This window comes from Hyaena hyaena, unplaced genomic scaffold (assembly GCF_003009895.1).
Source record: "Hyaena hyaena isolate Hyena2069 unplaced genomic scaffold, ASM300989v1 scaffold_260, whole genome shotgun sequence".
Classification (NCBI taxonomy): domain Eukaryota; kingdom Metazoa; phylum Chordata; class Mammalia; order Carnivora; family Hyaenidae; genus Hyaena; species Hyaena hyaena.
Window position 1 is genome coordinate 1,767,945 of NW_024080892.1, and position 27,336 is coordinate 1,795,280.

The window sequence follows — 27,336 nt, forward strand, 5'->3', positions numbered from 1 at the left end:
AGCATCTGATTTCCTATGCAAAGGATGCTAATAAACCAGGATTTTGTTTTTCAAACCAAACACCTGCAGGTCAAGAGCTCAGGAGATTATGATATAAATACCAAAGTGTGTTTTTCCACAAATTAAGTTCAATGTTAATGCTTCTAGGCTGAAAGAACACTTTATATAATATGATAACGGATGGTATAAATCCCATTTGTGTATCAAGCATTATGATAGACAATAAAAAGTGAATAATTACTTCAATGGGCCATTCGTTCAGATTACCAAAAACTAAGAGCCTCCCTTAAAACAGTAAAATACTAGCTGACTTGAACTGAAATAAACAAGCAGTTCTCCATTAAAGCAACATTAAGATGTGAATCTGAGATCCCAATTAGCATATGCTTCATGCAAAATGCCTATTTGGAGCACACTGTATATTATTCCTGTGGCTGCACTTAACTGCCTTTCATAGGAGAACAGACACACCTGTTGGCGCAGGTTCAGCTGCAAGCTGCTGTTTTTCTCTTAACTCCCAAATGCGTACACTGCCATCTTCCGAGCATGAGATTAACTGCCTGTCAGGAAAAAAAAAAAAATCAGTGAAAAAAAGAGAGGGCACAAGAAGGGCCAATGCTAAATTTAAAGTGAAAAGAAATCAGCGGAGCCCTTAACTGTTTCTCTTCAGCTCGTGGCAGGAGTTGACAAAAATCACTATTTCACATGGCTTTACAATGCAAAGTAAAGCCACCCTTCGGGAAGGGCACATGTGATACTGTCCCACTGGCTCAAATGTGATAAATATATCATCCCATTTTCAAAAATGTTTTCAGGAAAACAGTATGAATTAATTACACTTGCACAATATCCTGAACAGTTCCTTTCCCTCTTGTCACTATATCTCTTCCTAGGGTGGCTCTCAAAGAATCCTGCAGAGAAAATAGTATTCCCCTCCTACCATTTCATCCCTGAAAACTCAGAAACCAAATTTACCCTGACAGGAAACCCCTCGCTTAGCCCCTCATAAAAAGGAGATGACCATTTCTTTCTGGCCATCAACAACTGCAACAATAAAATGGGTATATGGAAAATACCAGAAGAAAAATGAGCACATAGTGCCCAAAGTCTTTTGTCTTTTTAAGTAAATACCAAATTTTAAATTTATCTCTTCTTATAATAAAATTCAACGTAATTCATCTGAACCCTACTTCTTGTAAATTTTTTAACACCTTGCCACAAACTCTCTTGTTAGAGACAGCCATGAAATTTCTCCATTTCCAAAAGAATCTAACAGGTCAAACCATGGAGCCAAATAACTGCCACTTATGAAATTACCGTGGTGGCCTGGGAAGTGTAAGTTTATTTCATTCGTTGTAGAACAGATGGGAACATGTACCTGTTTGGAAGTTTGGCAATGTGCAGGACACTGGAGTCGTGGGCAGTTTTCTGGCAAGCAATCACACGCTTCATTTGAAGGTTATACACATATAAGCCTCTTCCAACTGCAGCAAATACATTCTGATGGGGGAAAGTTCAGAAATGGGCATAAAATTAGTCCTTACCACTACGTGGCACAACAGACTTCCAGCCCTGCTATGACCTCAGAAAGCCACTGTTCCCTTCCCTATTCCTCGCTTTTAGTCTAGGTTACTGTACTGCCCCCTGAAGTCCAAAAACATCGTAGCACAAAGGCAAGCTCAAAGCATTTAGAAGGTAGGACACAACCACTAATAAAGAGGAAGTTCTGTATATTACACCCCTTAGCATCACCTCCTTCCCTCACAGAAATATGACAGAGGCAAGAACTCTGGCTGCAGGCTGGCGGTACAGCGGAAGCTGCTGAGGCACAACCCAGGTTTTCATTCAGCTAACACTGTATCGTTAGGAAAATTACTTAGCTTCTTTTGCCTGGAAAATGTTAGCAAAATACCCACACTCCACATCTTAAGAATGCAAGAGACCTATAAAGGACACAAAAAAATCATATGCTATAGGGGCACTATCATCTTAAGAATGATTCTCTGAAGGATTCACAAAAAACATTTTTCCAAATGTACTATTAGAAATACCTTTTTTTAAAAATATATATATATTTTTTAATTTATTTCTAGGAGAGAGAGAGAGAGAGAGAGAGCGTGAGCAGGGGAGGGTCAGAGAGAGAGGAAAAAAAAAAACTGAAACAGGCTCCAGGCTCTGAGCTGGCAGCCAGCACAGAGCCCGATGCGGGGCTCGAACCCACGAACCGCGAGATCATGACCTAAGCGAAAGTCGGTCGCTTAACCGACTAAGCCACCCAGGCGCCCCTAGAAATACCTTTTTACTAAAATAACTTTAATCTTTGGAAAGTACGTTTACCAATACTTATCTTCTTATAGCCTAACATCTCATTCAGGTAGAGAAAGCAAGTACTAATGCCATCTGCCAGAGAAACAAGTTGAAATTTTAAAAGAAAATTAAAGTCACCCAGGAAGTTAAGATATAGAGCTGATATTGGAATCAAGGTCATGTTACTCCAATCCCTTGCCTTCGACTCACAGCACACCACCTAGCTTCTGAAATTATTTTGCACATCACTAGACTTTTGGTAGCACTTGCATGAGAATCCTTTTCTTCTGCAATAGGTACCCCAGTGAGGGAGACCTTTCAAAAATCCCTAAAATCTAGCCTTTGTGTTTTTACCAAAAAATTCTTCTCATGCAGCTTTCAAACCCGACTCAGACCTATAGTATCTAGACCACAACATGCCCTCAAGGCTTACCAGAGTCTGTCTGTGGAAAGATCCCCTTGATTCTTGGGATCAGTACTCTGTATTTAGCAAGGCAAACTGAGGGCCAGTGTCAGGAGCATTAATGAAAACTGGCCAACTGTGCTAAAATCTAGAGCCTTATGGGTAGCAATTCAAATGCACAGAAACCCCAAAGTTCCACAAACCAGGAAATCTGTGCCGTTTAAGTGATGTACCAAAGAGCACAAAGGAAATTATAAATACAGCCGGAGAATTAAGGAGCTCTTGGGCAGCTATTACTCAAGAGAGTCACTCGATCAATCACCTATCACCAATAATTAATGTCCCCTTATAGAAAAAACAAACCCCCTATAAAAGAAGATATACCAGGAAAAGCTGAGTAATGCTTTATCCACCATTTATAGCAGTTAATACACATCCATCAAAATTTGAGAGAATAAAAAGAATACAAAAAAACTTCTAATACTAATTTTTACAAGCAAAAAAGGTATCAAATAAAAAACATAAATTTTAGGGCCATACCTCTTATTTAATCCAACCAAAAATTTCAACAGTTTTTAAATTTGTGGATTTGTAATCACTTCCTTGCCTCACAGACAGAAGCTAAGATTAAAATGCTTTTTTAATGCAACTTCTGCAATCTTTGAAAAATATCAGAACTTTTTTTTTAACGTTTATTTATTTTTCAAAGACAGAGACAGAGCATGAGTGGGAGAGGGGCAAAGAGAAAGGGAGACAGAATCCAAAGTAGGCTCCTGGTTCTGAGCTGTCAGCACAGCACCGGACATGGCCTAACTGAGGCTCAAACTCACCAATCCTGAAATTATGGCCTGAGCTGAAGTTAGACACTTAATCGACTAAGCTACCAGGCACCCCGAAAAATATCAGAACACTTTAAAGCCCAACTTGAACATGGGAAATGAAACCTTTTTATATCCATCATGAGATTAAGTTTAAAAAATTCCTACTCAGGGGGCGCCTGGGTGGCTTAGTGGGTTGAGCGTCCGACTTTCGCTTAGGTCATGATCTCACGGTTCCGTGGGTTCGAGCCCCGCGTCGGGCTCTGTGCTGACTGCCAGCTCAGAGCCTGGAGCCTGTTTCAGTCTGTGTCTCCCTCTCTCTCTGACCCTCCCCTGCTCACGCTGTCTCTCTCTCTCCTAGAAATAAAATATTAAAAAAAAAAAAAAAATTCCTACTCAGGTTATTATGTCATGATTCATGAGTTCAGTCCCCACATCAGGCTCTGCTCTGACAGCACAGAGCCTGCTGAAGATTCTCTCTGTCTGCCCCACTCTTTCTCTCTCTCTAAACTAAACTTTAAAAAATGAGAAACTGGGTTTATTTTAAAAAAGGTAAGTTTAGAGATTATTTTCTCAATTTTTTTTTTTGTTTTACCTCTTCATCCCATGTGAAGTGATGAATAGAAATGTCATTCGGTTTTTGACAGAGTTTTATTTCTTGCTGAGTGTCCAGCTGTGGAGATGGGTCCCAGAAGTTGCATTCACGGGCCTGCACTGTCCAGTCCAGAATATTCCAGATGATCATTTCTCCAACATGGGAGCCAGTTACAAAACTCAAATCTAGGCAGAGTTCACATGTGTCTCATTAGTGATCATTTTACATAAGCTAAAGTAAAAAAGAAATAGACTGCCTAGTAGTAATGGTCCATAAAGCCACAATATTTAGAATAGTGAGGTACCTAGACAAGCCAAACAGAAAGATCAATATAACCAGAACAGCAAGACGAGAAACAGACTCACGTTTACTTATTTAGTGTGTCATAACAGCATTTCAATTCAGTGAGGAAAGAAATGCCTCATGCTGGAATATTTGGTTAACTGTTTGAGGAACAGAAACAAAAGAACCTTATCTTGGATCATGTACTGTTTAGAAAATAGACCCTTCTCCTATGTCTCTCTTTTACTCCCATACTTACAACGCTTCTGATACCAGATGTTGTATATGTGGGGGGAGTAGGGGGGTCCCACACTAAGCAATTCTGTGACACCAGCTGAGTGTCCTACAACTTAATTCATTTCTGACACTTTACCTGGAGGAAGCATCAGATCCCACAGGTTAAGGGCTCAGTCCCAAAAGACTCCCTTTACTTCAGATGCCAACTCCAAGTCCAGGTGGTTACCTGTGCTTCTACCTGTCAGCTATAAGTCAGAGGCTCTCACATCCCCTCCTTGGGTTCAATTAATTTGCTAGAGAAGCTCACAGATCTCAGGAAAACAGCTGTTTACCAGTTTATCATAAAATACAAGAAAAGACCAGAATGAACACCCAGATGGGTATGTGGAGGAAGGCTGTGGAGCTTCCATGCCCTCACTCTTCCAGCACCTCGACATGCTGGGCAATCTGGAAGCTCTCCAAACCCCGTATATACTGTTGGGATTTTTATGCAGCCTTCATCATGTAGACATGATCAATTATTTCATTTCTAGCCTCTCTTTGGAAGATAAGGGGTGGGCTAAAAATTCCAAGTTTCTAATTATGGCTGGTCCTTCTGGAGACCAGCCCCCATTCAGAAGCCCACCAAGAAAGAATGGTCTCATTAGAACTACAGAAGTCACTACTGTCACCTTGTCACATTCCAAGAAAGGTAGGAGCTCTTGTGTCAGCAAATATTAGACTAAATATTAGAACAAAAGATGCTCCTTGAGATCTTACAACTTAGGAAATTACAAAGGTTTTAGGAGCTCTTTGCCAGGAACTGGGGGCAGAGACCAATATATATTTTTCTATTATTTTACATATGCCAAAGTAAGTTTCAAATACATTAAAACATTAAAAGTGCTTAAAGGATTGCAAAAATAAACGTAGATGCTTTTTATAAACATGGAGTGCTAAGAAGCTCTAAAGGAGGCAGGGTGGGGAAAGATACACACGTAAATATCTGCTTAATGAAAAAAATAAATGACAAAAGGCTGAAAAAAATTTGCAAATCAGATATCAAAATGGGTTTATTATATACATAAGGAGTTCCTGGAAACCAAATTTTGATAAATACTCCAGCACAGAAATTGGGCAAAACACCTAAACAGGCAAAACAAAAAATACAAATGGTCAGTTAACATGTAAAAAGGTGTTCAATTCCCTTAATAATCAAAAAAATCTAAAAGCAGTAAGAGGGGCATCTGGGTGGCTAGTTGGTTAAGCGGCCAAATTTGGCTTCCGTCGTGATCCCACAGTTCCTGAGTTTGAGTCCTGCAACTGGCTCTGTGCACTAACAGCGCAGAGCCTCCTTCAGATCCTCGGTCTCCCTCTGTCTCTCTGCCCCTCCCCAGCTTGCTTGTACATGTTCTCTCTCAAAAATAAACCAAAAAAATAAATCAGTAACTTGAAAATTGGGAAAGATTAAAAACAGGAAAATCCCCAATGCTAGCAAAAGCACAGGGCATCAGCATACTTCCGTACTACTAATGTCCCAGTATAAATTGGTACAATCCTTTCAAATTTGGTGATATGCATCAAAACCTTTATAAAGAAGTATAAACCCACTGATTCAACAATTCCACTTCTAGGAATTTATCCTGAGGAAAGCGCATAATATATGTAACAAGGCTATTATACATAATATTAAAAGTGTGAAGATAATCTAAACATCCAATTGGGAACTGAATAAAACATCTACAAAATTAAACAGTAACACTGTTATTAATTTTTTTTAATGTTTTTTATTTCTGAGAGAGAGAGAGTGGGCAAGGGAGGGTCAGAGAGAGAGGGAGACACAGAATCTGAAACAGACTCCAGGCTCTGAGCTGGCTGTCAGCACAGAGCCCGACATGGGGCCCCAACCCACAAACCGTGAGATCATGACCTGAGCCAAAGTCGGACATTTAACTGACTGAGCCACCCAGGCACCCCAGTAATGCTGTTATTAAAAATTGAGTTCTAGGGACACCTGGGTGGCTCAGTCAGTTAAGAGTCTGACTTCAACTCAGGTCATGATCTCATGGATCATGGGTTATAGCCCTGAGTCGGGCTCTGTGCTGACAATGTGTAACCTGCTTGGGATTCTCTCTCCCTCTCTCTCTGCCCCTCTCTAACTTGCACTTTCTTTCTCTCAAAATAAACCTAAAAAAAAATTTAAGTTGTAAAAGTATGTTTATATTGCTATGTAAATACATTCATGACATACAGTTCCAAACAGTGAGACATATGGATATAAACATACATATGCTCAGAAAAACACCTAGAAGACTATGGACCAGTGCTTAATACTGTAGCGTGGGACAATTTTCATTTTTACACACTTAATGTTTCTCATTCTTTTCTCATTACTATGACTATGTATTACTTTTACAATGACAAGTTTTTATAACCTTAAAATGAAATTAGTGGACCAACTAAGACACTATAAATTATATATTTAATAGAAAGTGTACAACTGCTGACACTAAAAATTATCTTAAAGAAATGTAATTTATTTTAACCCTTACATGTTTAGGTAAGAGGGAAGAGAACAATACGAGTCTAAAAACTCAAGTTCTAAATATGGCTCTGTTACCAGCCATCTAGTTCTCAGAAAGTCATTTAACCTTTCTCTGTCTTGGATTTCTCATGCATTAGATGAAGATGATGGTTAAAAATCCAATAATAAATGTGTAGCTACTTAAAAAAGACATCAAACACATTATCTTTGAGTCTCTGGAATTATTCCGAGCTTCTAGTATTATTCCAAATTAATGGTATTAAAACCTCCAGTTGTTTGTAATTTAGGAATACAAGTATGAATAATGATTTAATGATTCCATTACCAAATAAAGCAGGACAGAAATATCTAATAATTAGATGAACAGTCTCTTAGAAATGAAAAATTGCCAGCAATCATACATGTAAATATTATTTTGTCTTGGTTCCAAGACCAAATTCTATAGTTTATTAACAGACTACAGAATTTGTTATGTGAAGATAACTCCATTTTTCATCTATGCAGAAAAACAAGTTTCTAATTTTAATAGTGGGACAGTTAAAGCTGTACTACTCTTTCCATGACCTTCTTTTCCATCCGTTTCCCTCCCCTTTGCAATTTCATTCAAACTACAAAGGAACCAAAGTCATTACGGAGCAAAGATTCTTGACACTAACTCTGCATGTCATCATAACAGAGTTAACTGAACTGGAGACCACATGGCTGTCTGCTCTGACTTAATCTGCCCAAGTGTCTGTGATTCATCTATGCAAAAGAAACAAAAGTATTTGTGCCCAGGTGGAATTTTTCACTTAAAACAAAATAGGAGCATTCAGCTAAGTCAGTAGTTTTATTACTACAAATTTATCACTATATATGTTCTCAAACAGGTCGCTCAGAATATTTCACACAAAACAACCTCAATGATACATATGGATGGATTTTCATCCTAGTTACTATCAAAAATCACTTAGTATGGGGGCGCCTAGGTGGCTCAGTTGGTTAAGCATCTGACTTCAGCTCAGGTCATGATCTCGCAGTACGTGGTTTGGAGCCCTGCATCAGGCTCTGTGCTGACAGCTCGAAGTCTGGAGCCTGCTTGGGATTCTGTGTCTCTCTCTTCTTTGTCCCTCACACTCTGTCTCTCTCTCTCAAAAAAAAAAAAAAAGTCACCTACTATGAACTCCCATTCTTATATCTGTCTACCTTCCCTCACAAGTACTAATAATTTGTGATTACCATACCATACTGTCAACACAAAACAAGGAATAAAATCAAGGACCAGACCCTTTTGCCAGAAAATATTAACATTATTTTGTATGTCTGTGTTAGAAACCCCTCTGCTCGGGCATTCAGATCTCTTTTTCATTCATCATCAGATTCTCTGTTATTCATTATCCACATCTGTGGGAATTCTGTCCTATCATTCTAAGGTTGCCTGGGGCCTCCTCCATGAAAGTGCACTTTGAGTGTGAAATACAAACCCAGTAACTAGCCACATCTTCCACTGTGGGAAAAAGAAACAGGGCTGAGGGTGGAGCTGAGAACTGTACAACATAATAATTTCAGGATCGCTGAAATCTGCAGCACAGCAAACCTACCTATGTACAAAATAAGACTGTCACAGTATCATTTTCACATTTTAACAGACTACTAGACCATACAGGATTCCTCAAGATGCTTATGGCTTATTTATTATCTGTAGTGTAATTTTACAATCAGGGAGTTAATAAAGCAAAAACTACTAGGGGTTTCCTGTGATTTTCATTAACAATATTTTTGCTTTATGTTTCCATTTTCCTTCCTTTAAGAAGTTGGCAAAGAAATAGTTCTTGGTTAAAATGTTATAAGATTCTTTACATATCGCACAGCAGAAGTGTCATGAAGCTAAGACCTCTTCATTAACATCCCATCACCTTCATTAAGGAACCATGCTAGATCAATGGTACCAGTGCTTTACCACTAAAAGAGAACTAGGCATGACCAGTGTAATGGGCCAGGACACTGCTCACATTTTTTTTAGCAGCTCCAGGGCCCTGGAATTTAAGACTCTGTGTCAGAGGGTCTCCCAAATAAGAACTTGTCTTTTGGGCTGCCATCCATGGCTAGAGGAAAAGAGAACCCCTAGAGAAAAATAAAAGGGTATTCCCAACATGTTAACTTCTATCACCAAGACCATCTGGTCCTTAGAAAGACTTGCTGCTGGGTTGCGTAAGAAAACGGCTATTAGACAAGAGGATTTTGGAGTTGGGAAGGACATTCTCACACATGTACCTAAAAATGTGATTAAATGGCATACACATGGAGAGTACAACCGGTGCTATCTGTGCCCCTCTTTCCTTTTGCCTCATGGTTATACAAAATTGCTCAAAAAGAGCCAAACCAGGTCTCAGGTCAGGGAGTGCAGTCCAGTCCTCCTACTACATTCTATTCATGGCATCCTCACAAAACTCTTAGTTTCCGGGGTGCCTGGGTGGCTCAGTCGGTTGAGCGTCCGACTTCGGCTCAGGTCACGATCTCATGCTTCGTGGGTTCAAGCCCTGCGTCGGGCTCTGTGCTGACAGCTCAGAGCCTGGAGCCTGCTTTGGATTCTGTATCTCCCTCTCTCTAACCCTCCCCTGCTCACACTGTCTCTCTCTCTAAGAAATAAACAAAACATTAAAAGAAAAAACCAAACCAACAAACAAAAAAAAACCTCTTAGTTTCTTTCAGATTATCAAACTGAAGCCACCAAGGAAGGACTCTTCTTGTTGACCCTGGAATACCAATCACCCAGTCAGAGTTCTGATGATACAAGGTGTCATTTTACTTCAAAGTAAGCCAAACAAATCCCAGGAATGGTAGTGTGATCCAATTCTGCCATCTGATGACAGATTCAGCTTCCAGGGGACAGTGATTAAAATCGCTGTGAAGCCGGAGCGCCTGGGTGGCTCAGTCAGTTAAGCGTCCGACTTCAGCTCAGGTCATGATCTCACGGTTCGTGGGTTCGAGACCCGCATCGGATTCTGTGCTGACAGCTCAGAGCCTGGAGTCTTCTTTGGATTCTGTGTCTCCTTCTCTCTCTGCCCCTCCCCCACTCATGTTCTGTCTCTCTCTGTCTCAAAAATAAATAAACTATTAAAAAATTTTTTTTTCTTAAAATCGCCATGAAGCCAAATAAGATGCCTGGCAAGTCAAAACATACAAGAACGAGAATGGGCAGATATGACCCAATTTCTGCAGTCCTTTACTTTATCTTGATGTTATTCTCTGGCAGTCTTCAATCATGACTGCAATCCACTTGAATTCTGTTCCTACTGCTCTAAATGTCTAACTTGCTACATAGTGTTACACTTTGTGGGTCTACAAAATAAATGGCCAGAACCATCTGCCAAAAATGCTGAAATGCTACTCGGCATTAGTACTAATAGCCTAGGACAGTCATCCCACAGCTATCATGCAGCACCTGAGATAATTATGCTCCCCTCCATCATCTTTATTCACTGCCTCACTCTATTCTTCTTGGGCCCACATCTTAGGCCTACCAACCTATAAAACTTGATCAATTCCACTGGCATAAACCTCTGAGTATATTAGACTGCTGACCCTTACTTGTCTAAAGCATTATTTTAATGATGGTAATTAAAGAATCCTAGAACAAAACAAGACCAAAGTTCTGTCAGCAAGTGCAAAATTTTACATAATATAAACATATACACAATAAGCTTACCATTGACATTAACCAATGAGAGAATATTATCCTGGTGATCAAGGAGGCGTTTAATTTCAAGAATATCCCATTCTAGTGATTCTCCTGCAGGTGCCACCAGCCTGAAAATTACTAAATAAAAATACATATATAATTTTATTAAAATGGTCAAAGAAGACACAATTCTATTTCTGCTAAAAAAAAAATCTAGTATTTCATTAAGTGAGAACGATGTAAAATACGGAAAAACCCATCTCCAAAGAAAGCCTTATTCATACCAGAGTATTTCTTTCAAATGCTTGAGATGTTTGAGATGATCTGCTAAAATCCCAAATGAGTGTGTCTTTACAACTGTTCTTTTATTAAAACTCTTCTAAACCCAGTACCAACCAGAAGTCCCCATCCTCTCTGGGGCTTCAAGACATGTCTGGCTAACCCGACTCCCTCTCTCCTTGGTCAGTGTCTGGTCCACATTTCAGAATCATCTGAAATTTTTGTGTGTCAATATTCAATGGGTTGCTTTAATATACTTTTGACTATAAGAGATGTTCAATGTGTTGCTTTACTTGCTATCTGACATTAACAAATAGTTTTATTTAAACTTGTATAAATTCTAACTAATCAATACAGAAAACCCAAAAATCAAATCAAAGGAGTGATTCTTTCAACACTTACTAAATACCTATTGTGTTCCAGCAACTTAGATATCAAATGTGAACAGTCCTCAGTCACTGCCCTGAAAAACATTGTAGAGTGCAAGTGAGACTTATAAACAAGCTTATAGTAATGGATTAAGGGCTGGAAATAAGCCAATGTACCAAGTGCTATGGATGCTCACAGATTAGGATGACTAATATCTGACAAGTGGGAAGATCTCATAAGTCAGATCCCTTCCAGGTGGTGGTTAATTTCTAGAGTTTCTCTTTTTTCTCACATTCCTCTCTGGAAAATAGGTCATACCACATTCCTTTCTATGTCTTTGGACAATATTTTACCAACTGACAAATCTCTAGTAAAGAGTTATTTCATCCCAACAGCTATTCACATTCAAACTGTGGCTGTCAAACAAAGGTCTTTCAGCAAATAAAAGAGAACTCTTCTTAATACCTGTCAAACTCATGTAAAAATTCTTATAGTTGGAATACTACTAAAGGAGATTGGGATTGTGGAAAAATGGGCAATGTACTATTTAATCAAACTAACAAAAAGTAACCTCAAATATAGAGAAGAAACAGAAACCTCCTTTGTAGGTTTCCACAAAGGACTACCAAGTACTGAAGATAATGTGAAACTGTTCAGTGAACCCATAAGTATGGTCCCTACAGACAAGTATTCATAGGGTCACCTATGTAGTAACTTCAAGGAAGTAAGACAAATATAAATTAGATCCTCTCCAAAAGAGAACAAATAGTCAATTGTAAAAAATGCTTAAGAACAAAAGCCTGGTCTTTTGAACCAAGATGAAGTGTCAGAGCTGAAAGCCTTGTTTTTTAGCTTCACAGTCACTGTAACATGTGTACTCACAAGTTGTATTTCCTGTTGAAAGGAGCCCAGCCTCACACAGAAAAAGAGAAATTGGTATGGAACATTTAAAACCAAGGAAATGGGCACAAGCTTGGTCTTGGAAATAGAAAAGACACTCTATTTACAAGAATGAAATGTATTTTTATATAAGGAAAAATGGCACAATATTTTATAATAAAACTAATAAAATGCAGGACCTTGTTGTTAAGATTATGTATTTTTACACATTATTTTCTGAATATAACCAATTTTCTTTTTTTTTTTTTTTAACATATCTCAACTTCCTTTGAGGCAGTAGTAATCCTTTTATTACCACATAAATGAATTGACTCAATTACTCATACATTCAATAAAAATCTCCCATCTTTTAACAGAAAGACAAATAAGAAGCTCTAGTTGTCAAGGAGCTCACATTCTGCAGGGAGTTGCAAGGAGAGCACAAAAAGAAAAGAGAAGTCTTTTTTTTTAAAGTAGTAAGTGAAATGACACATAAGATTATGAGAACACAGGAGAAAAACTTTTGGGAGTAGAGATGATTGGTAAGCAAGCCTTTAGCCTCAAAAAATGTCATCCTAGAGCTAAGCTCTTAAAGAGTAAGTAGGAATTAGCAACATCAAAGAGGACAATGAGTAGGGGGAAAAGACCTGACACCGAAAGACAGGAGAAATAAAGGCGAAGGGGTAAGAATCACCTCAGATGGGAGAACCCAGGGCAATGCACTGCTGACAAACACATGATACAGGACTCAGAGGAGGGAGAAGGAAAAGAATAAATAACTAGATGTGATCTGCTAAAAAGTCTAGATTTTATCTTACTTGTGGTCTTATACTGGTCCCCTGGAGCAAAGATTTCATTCATTTAAGGCAAAACTGAGAAAAAATAAGGGCCATATACATTTTGTACAAAAATATATTCAGTTTAAAGTCCTATTTTTTGTTGAGATCACATTCTTCATACTTTTTTTTTTTAACGTTTTATTTATTTCTGAGAGATAAGAGACAGCACGAGCAGAGGAGGGTCAGAGAGAGAGGGAGACACAGAATCAGAAGCAGGCTCCAAGCTCTGAGCTGTCAGCACAGAGCCCGATGCAGGGCTCAAACCCACAAACCGTGAGATCATGACCTGAGCCGAAGTTGGACACTTAACCAACTGAGCCACCCAGGTGCCCCATTCATACTTTTTTAAGAAGTAATTTTTACAAAGTTACTGGTAATTTTGGATGATGGTAAGTGATAGCTTGCTTTTGTTGTTGTTTTTATATTTAATGATTTTAGTAAGCAAAATACAAATTTGGGAACCTTAAGGTGATCTCCAAAAAGATGAACTACTGTACGTGTCAGAAATTTGAGAGTTTAGAAATGACTGCTGTAGGCAACAGAGGCAGGGGAATAACATGCCTTTTAGAGAGGTCACCCCTAGCAACTCCTGGAAAATGTATCTGAGAAACCCAAAGCCAGAGGAGGAGAAGCTACTGGAGAAGCACTACAGTAGAGGAAGGAAGATAAAAGCTAGGAAGGAGGTTAGCACAACAGAACAGGCAAAAGGGGAAATGAGAGCCTGAAGACCGCAAAAGCAGTGAGATGGAAAGAAGAGGATCAAAGTATTTGGGGCAGAAGTCCACAAAGTACAGCCTCCAGGCCAGCAACCTTAGCACCACCAAACCTCTTCCCAAGAAAACGGGCCCCACTCTGGCTTCCTGAGGCAAAAACGCCACAGTTCCTGCCTTAGTGACTTCCCACAATAATCATCCTTCAACCCTCCCAACTCAAGTTTTGAGTTTCCAGAATGCTGATAGTTGCTTTATGTGGTCAAAATTTTGGCTAAGTATAGGAGTATGGATCAGCAGCAGAGAGGACTGTGGAATGTAAACAGCCTTCTCTGTTCTCAGACATACAGGGTTACTGTGCTCCATTTGGCTATGTTAGACCAAGCACAGTACAAAAACTGACCTAACATCTTGAAAATGTCTCAGTCTTCATATCACTTCCAACAACCACAGGTCAAGACTTGGGCAGAGGCAGATGTCCCTTAAATAAAAACTTGTCTTTCTAAAATGTCTATACAAGTCTACTTTTAAATTTTCTTAAAAAGAAAATAAAAGAAAAAGAGTCATACTCACTCAGTTCTTTGCCAACTGCTGCCACAACACAGTTCTTAGGTATTTCGATCAAAGCACTGATCCCTTCAAAAATATATACAACAGTGGTCAAATTATTTTCAAGGATTACACCAAAAATAAACACATTCTCAGATTTACGCCAGTCATTTCCCATAAAAGGGTTGTAACAATAAAGCACACCCAATATACTACATCACTCTTCCCTACTCACCTGCAAATGGAAAATTAATCTCTGATAATATGAGAGACCTAAAGAAGATGCGGATTTCCTAAGGGTAGAATATGCTCTGTGGACACTTTTCACTTTTATGGTCAACTTTTTTTTTAAACCAGGAATCCCTTAAGATAATCACCAATTACAAGATGACTAGCTCAAAGAAGATATAAAGTTGCCATTTTCCTCGATGTAAATTTAAAAGCCTAAGCAAGCTACCTGGCAGTAAATGAGTTAAGTCATAACAGCCATCAGCTAAGAAAATGGCCTTCAGATACCACATTTATAAACAAGCAAGGAGCTTCATGAGAAAAAGGTCTAATAGCGCTGCTAACTCAATGGCATCCAGTAATTTGGAAAACCCGTATCATGAAAGGCTCACCAACAGTAACCTATGGCCTTCTCAAAGCTTTCTAACAGATTTTCTCAAACGTTTCCACTATCTTTTGAGACACGGATAAATAGGACAATACTGTGATTATTTAATAGTTCTCAAAGATAACTTGCAAAAGAAAGGGAGACGGCAATTATAGGTGGTTATTTCCATTATCATACAAAACACTCTTGTTAGTTCTGATTTCATTATTTCATAACACAGTTACTAATAATTAATGTAATAAAATTCACAGGTAACCACAGATTAGTGTAAGAAACAGAAGAAAATATACAACTCATGAGATATAACAGGAAACACAAAAATACAATCTACATACTTCCAAGATTACTAGTGATCAAACACTTAATTGAAAGGTAAAACTGTAAATCCTAGAAAGGTACTTAGTTTTGTTAAGACATCTTAGGGGAGATAAGTTAGCTCCAACTGTGAACTGTAAATTCAATTCACAGGGCTCCTGCTATCTTTATGATATCAATATGCTTAATAATATTCTCTCTAGGATGTCCATGGGTTTATTTGACTACTTTTAGAAACAAACACAGTTAATAGTATATCACGTAACTTCAAGGTTATTATTTAAACTTACTCATTTATACTTTTTACTTTGAATAGTTTATTTTATTAAGATCCTTATTATCAGAAGTCAAACTGATTTTTTGTTAAAACCAAAAATATTAACCAAATTCTGAATTAGTAAGTTTGCAAAATGCATGAACTTTTTAGTAAAACCAACTGTAAAATGAGGCCATGCTTTGGAATCTATTCAAAATCCAATTGTCCCACAAATAAAAAGAAAATGCTATTATAAAGTTGGAAAGGTTTAATTCCCTGTATCAATGTGCTCATCAAACTCAGTTTAGGAAGCCCAAGAGCATAAATGGAACAAGTTTTTCACCACTTTTGAGAAATTGTTAGAAGGGGAGGGGAAGACAAAAGGTGGGTGAGGGAGGCTTCTCCCTCCAATTTAGGATGGAAATATATTTTACACAACCATCAACTTAAACTGGAGAAAAAAGGTTACATGATATATTCAGAACTGAAAAGAAAAAATCCCCTATAGTAATTAACGAATGCAAAGGTATTCATGGGAAGTCTCTTTGAAGATTCATTATGTCTTTCAAAGAATATCTATCAGGGGCACCTGGGTGGCTTAGTCGGTTAAGAGTCTGACTTTCGCTTTGGTCATGATCTCGCAGTCTGTGGGTTCGAGCCCCGTGTCAGGCTCTGTGCTGACTGCCAGCTCAGAGCCTAGAGCCTGTATCAGAGTCTGGGTCTCCCTCTCTCTCTGACCCTCCCCTGCTCATGCTGTCTCTCTCTCTCTCCTAGAAATAAATAAAACTATTTAAAAAAAAAAAAAAGAATATCTATCAATCATGGCTCATAATTACCTTGATTGGTTTTCTTACCTGTATCAGAAAGGTGGTTGGTCTTACATAGGAGATCTAATTTTCGGTTCCACACACATAGGTCATTCCCACCAGAGAGCCAAACATCTAGTCTCTGAAGAACAATTAAGCACTGCAAAATTCATTTGAAATATCTATCAGTTTAGAATTTCAAGCATTCATTGGTGGTTTTTAAATATGTCCACAAGTTCTTTAATATCATTCTTTAAAAGGTGGAGTTTAAGTTTCCCTACCTTGAATGTGGGCTCTACTAAGTGGCCTCTATTGGAGAGAATGTAGCAGAAGGGAAGGTATGTGACTTACAAGACTAAATCATATATAACAAGGCGGCTTCCTCCTTGCTTTCGCGGATCACTCTAGGGCAAACACACAAGCAGCCATATGGAGAAAGATGCATATGCAAAAAAATGAGTCCCCTGGACAAAAGCCAGCACTAACTTACCAATCATATGAGTCTCCTAGGAACTTCCAACCCCAATCAAGCCTTCAGATGACAGCAACCTCATTATACACACTGAACCAGAACTACTCAGCTAAGCTGCTCTTACTCCTGACTAGAAACACTGAGATAATATTTACTGTTTTAAGCAACTAAATTTAGAGATAATTTGTTACTCAGTAATAGATAATACACAAGACTTAAACTTCCTTTAAAATAAAACTGAATCTATGACCTTCATTTTTATGTAACTCTCAAGTTAGGAATTCCTAATTCTTGATTTAGGAAAATGAGTACTTCGTGTCTACAGAAGTCCTTTATCTTTAACAGTACTTCAAGTCCACACCTTTAATTATGCTTTTCCCACCCATGACTCTGAGTGAGTAAAAGGACAACAGTGAGAGAGAAGAATAAAAAAGAAAAGGAAAAGATTCTGGTAGTCTTGTCTAAGCTTTTTAAACTACTGGAATAAAAAGGGTTAAAAATAATCAATGCAGTTTCTATTATAAGAATCCCTACCCTAATTTCTGAAGTTTAATGTATCAGTATTTTGTTCCTTTTTATTCCTTAATATTCCACTGTGTGGATACAGCACATCTGTCCATTCTCAGTTGGTAGACATTTAGGTTATTTCCACTTTTGGATTATTATGTATAGTGCTGCCATGAACATTCATCACGTACAAGTCTTTGTGTGGACATACATTTTCATTTCTCTTGACAATGAAACAGGAATACCTAGGAGTGAGACTTTTGGGCCAAACGATAACTCTGGTTAACATTCTGATGAGCAAACTACTTAAGGCTATACCATTTTACAATTCCACCAGCAATGTGTGAAGGTTCCAATGTCTCCACATCCTTATCAACACATATTACTGCCATCTAGTGTAAGAGAAATAGTATTATGGTTTTGACTTGCATTTCTCCAATAACTAATGATGTTGAGTTTTTCACATGTTTATTGGCCATCTGTATATTTCTTTGGGTAAATGGTTTTCAAACTGTCTACTTTTAATTGGATTACTTCTGTTTATTATTGAGGGGTTTATTTGACAGAGCACACATGTGCATGAGTGGGGGAGGGGCAGAGAGAGAGGGAGAGAGACAATCCCAAGCAGCCTCTATGCTGTCAGCAGAGAGCCTGATGTGGGTCTTGATCCCATAAACCATGAGATCATGACCTAAGCCAAGATAACGAGTCATACTCCAACGACCGAGCCACCTAGGTGCCCCTTTATTGTTGTTTTAAGAATTCTTTATGTATTTGGAATACAAGTTCCTTATCAGATACATGATTTACAAATATTTTCTCCCATTCTATGAGTTGTCTTCTCACCTTGACAGTGTCCTAGAAAATAAAAAGCTTTTCATTTTGATGAAATCTAATTTATCACTTCTTTTGTTTTGTTACTGTGTTTCTGATATCATATCCAAGACCCCCAATCCAAGATCAAAAATATTTACTCCCATATTTCTTCCAAGAGTTTTATAACTTTAGCTCTCAAATTTTGATCTTTGATCCATTTTGAATTAATTTTTATACGTGGCATGAAGGAGGGATCCAAATTCATTATTTTGTATGTGGATATCCAGTTGACCCAGAATCATTTGCTCAAGAGACTATTCTTGCTCTTTCTGAAAAGTCTTGGGATCTTGTTGAAAATTAAACACTTAAATGAGGTTTTATATCTGGACTATCAAATATATTCCACTAATCTGTATGTCTATCATTATGCAGAACCACACTATCTTGATTATAACTTCATAGTAAATTATGAAATTGGGAAGTTTAAATCCTTTTTAAAAAAAATTTTTTTTAATGTTTTTTAATTTATTTCTGAGAGAGAGAGAGAGGGACAGCATGAGCAGGGAGGGTCAGAGAGAGAGAGGGAGACACAGAATCTGAAACACGCTCCAGGCTCTGAGCTGGCTGTCAGCACAGAGCCCGACGCGGGGCTCGAACCCACAAACCGTGAGATCATGACCTGAGCTGAAGTTGGACTCTCAACCGACTGAGCCACCCAGGTGCCGCTGGAAAGTTTAAATCTTGTAAATTGGTTCTTTATTCTCAAAACTGTTTTAGTTACTCTGGGATCCTTGTACTTCTATATGAATATGAGGATCCTAGGGCACCTGGGTGGCCGGTTAAGTGTTCAACTCTTTATTTCAGCTCACATCATGATCTCACAGTTAGTTCGTGGGTTCAAGTCCTGCATCAGGCTCTGTGCTGACAGCACACAGCCTGCTTGGGATCCTCTCTGCCCTTCCCCTGCTCAGAATCTAAATCTCTTCTCTCCTTCTCTCAAACAAACATTAAAAAAAGAAAGAAAGAAATGCTTTGAATGTGAGGATCAGTTTGCCAATTTCTGGGGGTTGCGGGGGGTTGGGAAGAAGGGACTCATGCTGGGCTTTTGGTGGGGACTGTGTCCAATCTGCAGATCATTTTGGGTAGTAGTGCTGCAATCTTAATATTAAACCTGATCTATGAATATGGAATGACTTACATTTCTTTAGATTTTATTTCAAAAAATGTTCTGTAGTTTTTAATGTACAACTCTCATGTTTCTTCTTTACATTTGTTTCTAACTACTGTATTCTTTCGGATACTACTGTAAATTCATTTCATTTTCTTAACTTTTTTATTTCATTTTTGGATGTTCATTGTTGGTGTACAGGAATATACTTAATTTCTGTATATTGATATTGTATACTGAAACCTTGCTAAATCCATTTATTAGTTCTAATAGTTTGGTTATGAATTTAGGATTTAATATATAAATCATATCACTGTGGATATAGTTTTATTTCTTCCTTTCCAATATGGATGTCCTTTATTTCTTTTTTATTGCCTGTAACACTGAATAGTGCCATCCTTGTCTTATTCCTGATCTCAGGAGGAAAAGTATTCAGTCTTTTGCCATTAATATGATGTTAGCTCTGGGGTTTTCATAAATGCCCTTTATTAGGCTGAGGAAGTTCTCTATGCTTAGTTTGTTGACTATTTTTACCATGACAGGGTGCTGTCTGTTAAATGCTTTCTCGGCATCGATTCAAATGATCATGTTTTTTGTCCTTTATTCTTACTATGGTATGTTATAGTTACTGATTTTTCCCATGTTTAACTGTGATAAGTCTCATTTGACATAGTGTAGAATGTTTTTATATGCTGTTGATATGAACTGCCAGTATTTTGTTAAGGGTAATATACTTCTTTTACTACTTAATATCTTATCAGAATTTTCCAAACTTCTTATGAACTCTCTGAAATACCATTTTTACAATATGTATCTATTGTAATTTAACTATTTTCCTGTAATATATTTAGGAAATTGCCAATCATCCATTTTAAATTTTCATTAATAATGCTAAACTGCTTGCCAGGAATATCATCAATTTAATAAAAATGCTAACTTCATGTTTCCTTGCTAACATGAACCCTTATAAAAACTATTAGCTCAAAAAATAAATAATAGTATTTCTTATACTTATTAGGGATCTGCAACTCTTTGATAAATTATGTTAAAGAATTGAACCATTTAAATAAAATGAGTGAAGTACTACTTTTAAACAATGTCTTATGCGAAACGTGATCACAGCATAGGTATATATACTATCTAGCAGACTAACATAATAAAACCTCTTTCACCATACCAAAATAAGACACTTCTTCATGATCAGTTCCTATAAACAGTTCACAAATCAGTTCACCAAAGGAATTTGTCCAAAATATACCAAACTTTTCTCCTGTTTTCCTATTCCCTATTCCTTCAATTCATGTATTTTCACTTGAAACCTAATAGCCTAAACTAGCAAAACTATTTTTAAGGAATTTTAAAGAAGCATCTTTTCAGATCACATAAAACAGAAATTTCCATCAAATCAGTATTTTAATAACTTCCTCAAAGACAATCTATTGTTAAGTTGGATACAAGCATTTCTGGGCACTTTATTCCCCCAGAAACTCCACTAAATTTATAATGAATAATAACACAGTAGCACGAGATGGCTACCAGAGATGCTGCCTTTTAGGAAAAAAATCAAATACTATGAACACTGCAACACAGCAATTCTTTTTACATTAAAAAAAAAAGTGTTAGCTCAAATACAGAGACAAGTTTTCTTTAAAATAAGTAAGATGAGGCACCTGGGTGGCTCAGTTGGTTACCATCTAGGTGCCTCATCTTACAAAAGCATCGAATTTTTGATTTCAGCTCGGGTCCTGGTCTCATGGGTTCATGAGTTCAAGCCCCATATGCCTGCAGGGGATTCTCTCTCCCACTCTCCTTGCCCCTCCCCCGCTCTCTTTCAAAATAAACAAAAACTTAAAAAAATAAAACAAATAAGGAAACATCACATTTTACAAGACTCTTTCCCTAAACTTGCTGACATTATTGAAAAACTGTGGCACTTTCTAAGAACACCTAAGAATATCTTCTGTAGGAATCCAAGTAACCAAATCTTCAAATTTGTTTCTCCATCATGTGGCAGAGTTCCTATCATGTACTAAGCCTCAATATTATTTGTTTGTAAAATGTATGAACCTAATAGTAGCAGCCAATAAGTCATACAACAGTTCTTTGGAACTAAGTAATTGGTATGTCTTATCTTCATGACCTTATAAAAGGCAGGACAAATAAATCGATGTTTTTAGTTCAAAGTATAAAGAAAATGGACTACCTACTGCTATAGTTATTCTACAAGTAGTATCTTTTCCTAGAATTACCTACAAAAAACATACTAGGTACTATCCTTTTCCTTATCTTACTATATATTCACCCCTTGATCTTGTTCCAAATTCAAGGATTCCAACATTTAATATATATGCTCCCCAAAATCTAGTCTTATAAGAATCAAATGACTATAGGCATGTATAAAAGAAGTAATTTTTAAAACCTACAAACGTAACTTCATCTATTTATTAAACATTTTTTTTTTCTGAGACAAAAAGATTATTACCATAAAATATCAGCTTAAGTTTTTACCTTTACAGTAGACTGGAAGCATGATACTTTCTGAACTTGTCTGCCAGTATCACAATCCCATACCTAAACTTATGTTAAGAAATAATTTCTAAATAAAACATTAAAATCTAAGTTAAGAAATGTTTTATAATAATTAAATCACAAATATTACAAACATACTTAGGTAAAAATATCTTTAAATAAAGTATAAAATATTTACCATCTATACTGTTGCTAAAATTAATTCATGTAGTGAATTATCAGGTTAGCATATCAAGCTTATAATCTAAAATAAGTTTTAATAAACAGTGAACATAAAGTATACTAAAAACTACCAGTTCCATTAATTTTTTTTTTTTTTTTTTTTTTTTTAAATTTCTGAGAGACAGAGACACAGCGTGAGCAGGGGAGGGTCAGAGAGAGGGAGATACAGAATCTGAAACAGGCTCCAGGCTCTGAGGTGGCTGTCAGCACAGAGCCCGACGCGGGGCTCGAACCCACAAACCATGAGATCATGACTTGAGCCGAAGTCGGACGCTTAACCGACTGAGCCACTCAGGCGCCCCAGTTCCACTAATTCTTAATGAAAGCTCCTTCAACATGCATGGCATGATTTACTACTGTTATACTGACTGACAAAAGCCAGTAACAGTGTATTACTTGTACATATTCTTAAAATAATTAGAGGACCTCCCTTAAGTGTCCAAGGTTAGTTTGACTTAAAGAGTATAACCATTTTCAAACTTTTCATCCCATTTCCTGTGGTAACATATGCATTCTTCATCACGTCGGAGCACACATTTACATACATTCTTTCATATATATATATACACACACACATGCATATGGATAGACTGTTAAGACTATCATCTGACATCGCTTCTCAGCATTTTGGCTAAGATCAAGTGAAGACTATCACCTGACAAAAATTAAAAATTCATCTTCAGCATTTAATTAATTTTGTTAATAGTGGAGGCTCAAGCAGCCTGGAACTGGATTTTTAACAAGAAAATTCATTTTGTGAAGCAAATGACTCTATGCCATCATTCACAAGTAAAGTTCATGCTGATACTGTCTCAGCTACTCATCTGTGTACTATAATAATTTACTAAGTGATTTTAAATATTATTATAGTACTTTAGGAATGGTCTTATAAAAACAAAGCGTTTTAAATTCTATTTTTGGAGATTATACTGATACTAAAAGCATAAAGCTTTAGTGCCTAAGCTAATATTTGGCTCAATAGAACAGTATTAATAAAGTTATTCTGACCTAAACATATGTAATATTGTTTATGCGATATTGTCATCACCCCAAAATACAGTTTACCACATGTAGATCTTACCTGGAATTTCTTCACCTACTGACAATGTGTCTAGAAATCACTTGAGTGAATGAGCTCATTTAAAGTGAGTCATAAGGTTTGTCCTGGTTGTACAGAAGCCCAGGAAACATCTACTTCTTTGGACTTACTCTAAAACTAACTTCACTAATGGCTGAAACTACTTAAAACAGAATTCTCAGATATGCACAAATAATTTAAAGTTAATCTTTTTTTTTTTTAAATAAGTAAAGATTACAGTTTCCATAAGGCTTTCTTAAATTTAATTCCTCATACAAATATTAAAGACTGAATTTAAGGAAAATCTTTTATAAAGCTAGTATTATATAACAGTTTAGAGTTCTGACTGTGCAGATTGCTTGCTTTCTGCCCTACAATGTCTGTGATATCTAGCGGCAAGTTACTTAACCTCTCTGTGCCTCTCTTCTCTGTAAATGAGAATAAAATTACTTATTGTAAGAATTAAATGGGTTAATGTAATGCATGTAAAAATATATGTAATATATGTTAAATAGAACAATGCCTAGCACACACAAGCACTCTATAAAACATTACTGCTGTTATTTTTACCTTTAATTTCTACCTCAAAGTATGGAGGGAAGATAATTTACTCTTTTAAAACTGCTTTTACCCCTTGTTCCTCCATCAATCTTGAATGCTGACAAAAACTGAGGACTGATGGATGTGGGGGGGAGGGGGGATGGGCATGGAGGAGGGCACTTTGGGGATGAGCACTGAGTGTTATGTGGAAACTAATTTGACAATAAACTATTTGTAAAAAAAAATAAATAAATAAAAAAATAAAAAAAAAAGGAATCTATTCCTGAAAAAATAAATAAATAAAACTGCTTTTAAATGCTAAGTATTAATATTAAACACTGAGGAGATGGTAATTCACTTTTCTGCCAGACTCAGATGCTCAAAGGGTTCTTACGGGTTGGCACCATTACATTTCTTTTGCTGTACAATGCACTATAGAGGTAAATGTGAATTATTCGCCAGTCCCACTCATCTTTGTTTCTCTAAATTGAAAAGCAAACTGAGATAAATAAGTACTTTTAAGCCTAAATTTTCCCAATTTCTCCATTTTATATAACTTGATATAATAGTAACTCTGGAAAGAACAGCTTTAGTTATGGGGTTTCCATCAATAATAAGCCTTTAACCTATTTCCAGTCTAATACGTTCAGGTGCCTAATACTTTTAAGAAGTGTACTGTGAAAGCTAGAGCAAAATCATTTTTGCTAAAATCAATGTACAGACAGGCCCCAAAAGGCTAAAACTAATAATGTATGTACTGGTCCCTTGGGTCACTACAGCTATTTCACTTTCTTCCAGATTTAAGGATATAATAACTGTTCTATCAGCAGAGGCTGTCAAGACCAGTTGATTCTTCTCTTCACAAACTTCCAAGGAAGGAAATGTAATAATAGCTGTTATCTTCTGAGTGTGTCCATTAAGTTCCAGAAGTTTTTCTCCTGTCTGAAATAACAATAAAAATTTTAATAGGTTCATAATATATTCATAACCCAAATAATCTTAAATTACAACATTAAAAAGAATCACCATATAGAAAATACATAATTCCATTTTTAATTACTTAGATGTTATAATTTAACCTTAAGCAATCAAATAGAATCTAAACAGGTACTGGAAAAGTGGACATAAATAATTTATTTGCTAATAGAAAATTTTTAGCATATTTTAACATGAAAATTTAAAGGAATATTTTTTCTATATGGTTTTAAGACCTGTGTAAATTAAGCATAAAAATATTAGTGAGGACACTTGTGGGGATGAGCACTAGGTTTTATATGGAAACCAACTTGACAATAAACTATTTAAAAATAAATAAGTAAAATCCAAATTAAAAAAAAATATATTAGTGAATGATCTATAGAAAAAAATAGGGAGTCCTTATTATGTAAGTATGTAAGTTTCCACAGCTAAAATGCTGAAGGAAATAAAAGTTAGATGACAACAGAATATATATATTATATATTTATCCAATAATATATCAATCACTCATAAAGTCAGTCTCCACTACATCTCTAACACCAAGAGCTATTCCTACCCATCCAATGTCTTCATGTATCAGTCTCTCACTGATTTTCCCAAGCAGTAAACATATAAAAATCCAAAGTAAATATAACATAAATTGCAAATCTTGGTTCCAAGGTTGCAGGATTTCATTAATGTGGTAAAAATAATGGTAAATAATTGCTTTAATCACAGGCAAAGCCACTGATAAATAAGGATCTGACAGAGTCAGACCAGATACAAATCCAAATAACAGTGAGAAAATAAATGCTTCAAAAGGAGAATAATTTAAGTATCAAAAGATCAGAAAAAGAGGTCCTGGAAAAATGTGATGAGGCTTTAAATATTTTTGACAACAAATATTAGTCTTATTATATTACTACTTAAGTCAAACATGAGAATAATATATTATCATTCAATTTTGAAATAAAAATCCTATCTCCCACAAAAATCAACACTTAATTCATTTTCATAATCAGTGCAGAGTTGCTGATAAATTTTGTTGAAAAGATTAAAACTTTTTTTTTGTAATTTGGCATTTGTTTCTCTGGGAAAAGAATCTTAATTAAAAACCTTTCTCTATTACGAAATATTGATCCCCCTTTTAAAAGGATTTATCCTAAGCAGACTTTCTAAAGTACCAATTAGTCTTGTTATACTGCTATGCAGGTATATATCTAGATAGTGTTTATGAATGCAAACTCAACTATACAGTCAACTCTTTAAGTTTTGTTGTTTGGTTTGGTTTTGGTTTTTAATGTGAATGAGTAAGAGAAAGAAAAAGAGAGAGAGAGGGAGGGAGGGGCAGTGAGAGACAGAGAATCCCAAACAGGCTCGGCACTGTCAGCACAAAGCCCGACACAGATATTGATCTCACCAACTATGAAATCATGACCTGAGCTGAAATCAAGAGTCTGATGCTTAACCAACTGAGCCACCCCTATAGTCATGTCTTTATTACACAATTGACATAGAATTTTTAATACACACCTGGGCATTCCACACAACTACAATTCCATCATCACCAGCAGATGCAAATCTGGGTAGAGAAAAAAGGTAAAACAAAATCTCTGGTGACATTTATTAGCTAAAGTTACTTAGAACTATCAGAATTTATTAATGGTATTTTGACTTACTAATATTGATGCAGTTAAGGTAAAGTAATTCAACAAATATTTATGGAATACCTTCTAGGTTTTAGGCCAGGTACCGAAGATGCAAAAAGAAATAAAACCATTCACAGAGTTACAATGAACCAATGATTAGAACTGTAAGAATGAGGGAGACCTATAAATAATCTTTTAAGTCCTTCCTGGCTTTAATTATATGATTAAACCCTGACTTAAATGACAGGAAACTAAGCTGAGGAAGAGCTTCACTTGATAGGAAAGGATATTCCAAGAGTGGAATGAAGGAATAATTTTCTTAGATAAGTTCATTATTTCTATTATTTTCTCTGTAAAGATGTTTTAATCAATTTCTTACTTAAAGCCAAGATCTCTCCTTTGTTCCTCGTAGCTCTTGGTCTTCCATGTAAATACCGTGTTCTTAGTTTGGAGGCTTTGAGGTTTTTGGAGGGTTTTTATTTTTTTAGTGAAAATGCTTGAAATGCAAAAAGGTAAAGGAAAGTTTGCTTGCTGGCATGAAAAGAGAGCTGTGATGAACCTAGTTATAGCTTCTCTGTCCTCTTTACTTCCCATTCACTACACATAAAGGAATAATTATCTATATTTTGTAGAGTAGAAGTTATCCATGATAAAAACACTGTGAAGAAAAGTAAGTGGTTACACAGGATTACTCATCATAGTGACTGCATTATAATAAAATCAAGAAGGCACTATTCTCAAGCAATGTCCCAACACAATGGTATACAGCAATCACAGTGTAAGCATATCAAGTAATTTGTTCTTAATAATGTATGTAAGTTTGTAAATGATTCTTTAATGAATCAAAACTGATCCAAAGTTGTTCTCATAATATCATTTTTATACATGTGAATTCAAGGTTTGCTTTCTAAATAGGAGAGAGAAAAGTGGTATTATAGAAAGCCAGCTATGAA

General features: G+C 36.5%; 1 protein-coding gene across 1 annotated transcript in view; it reads right to left on the minus strand.

Annotated features, from left to right (window-relative positions):
• WDR41 (WD repeat domain 41) overlaps positions 1-27,336 on the minus strand; it is a 42,943-nt gene that overhangs the window by 2,911 nt on the left and 12,696 nt on the right. The window contains exons 3-11 of the mRNA XM_039245573.1: positions 26,268-26,316; positions 24,588-24,719; positions 21,917-21,979; positions 16,494-16,605; positions 14,477-14,539; positions 10,855-10,965; positions 4,124-4,308; positions 1,379-1,500; positions 472-560 (exon numbers count right to left, since the gene is read on the minus strand). Coding sequence (XP_039101504.1) covers positions 472-560; positions 1,379-1,500; positions 4,124-4,308; positions 10,855-10,965; positions 14,477-14,539; positions 16,494-16,605; positions 21,917-21,979; positions 24,588-24,719; positions 26,268-26,316 — 926 coding nt within the window. The remainder of the gene's footprint in view (positions 1-471; positions 561-1,378; positions 1,501-4,123; positions 4,309-10,854; positions 10,966-14,476; positions 14,540-16,493; positions 16,606-21,916; positions 21,980-24,587; positions 24,720-26,267; positions 26,317-27,336) is intronic.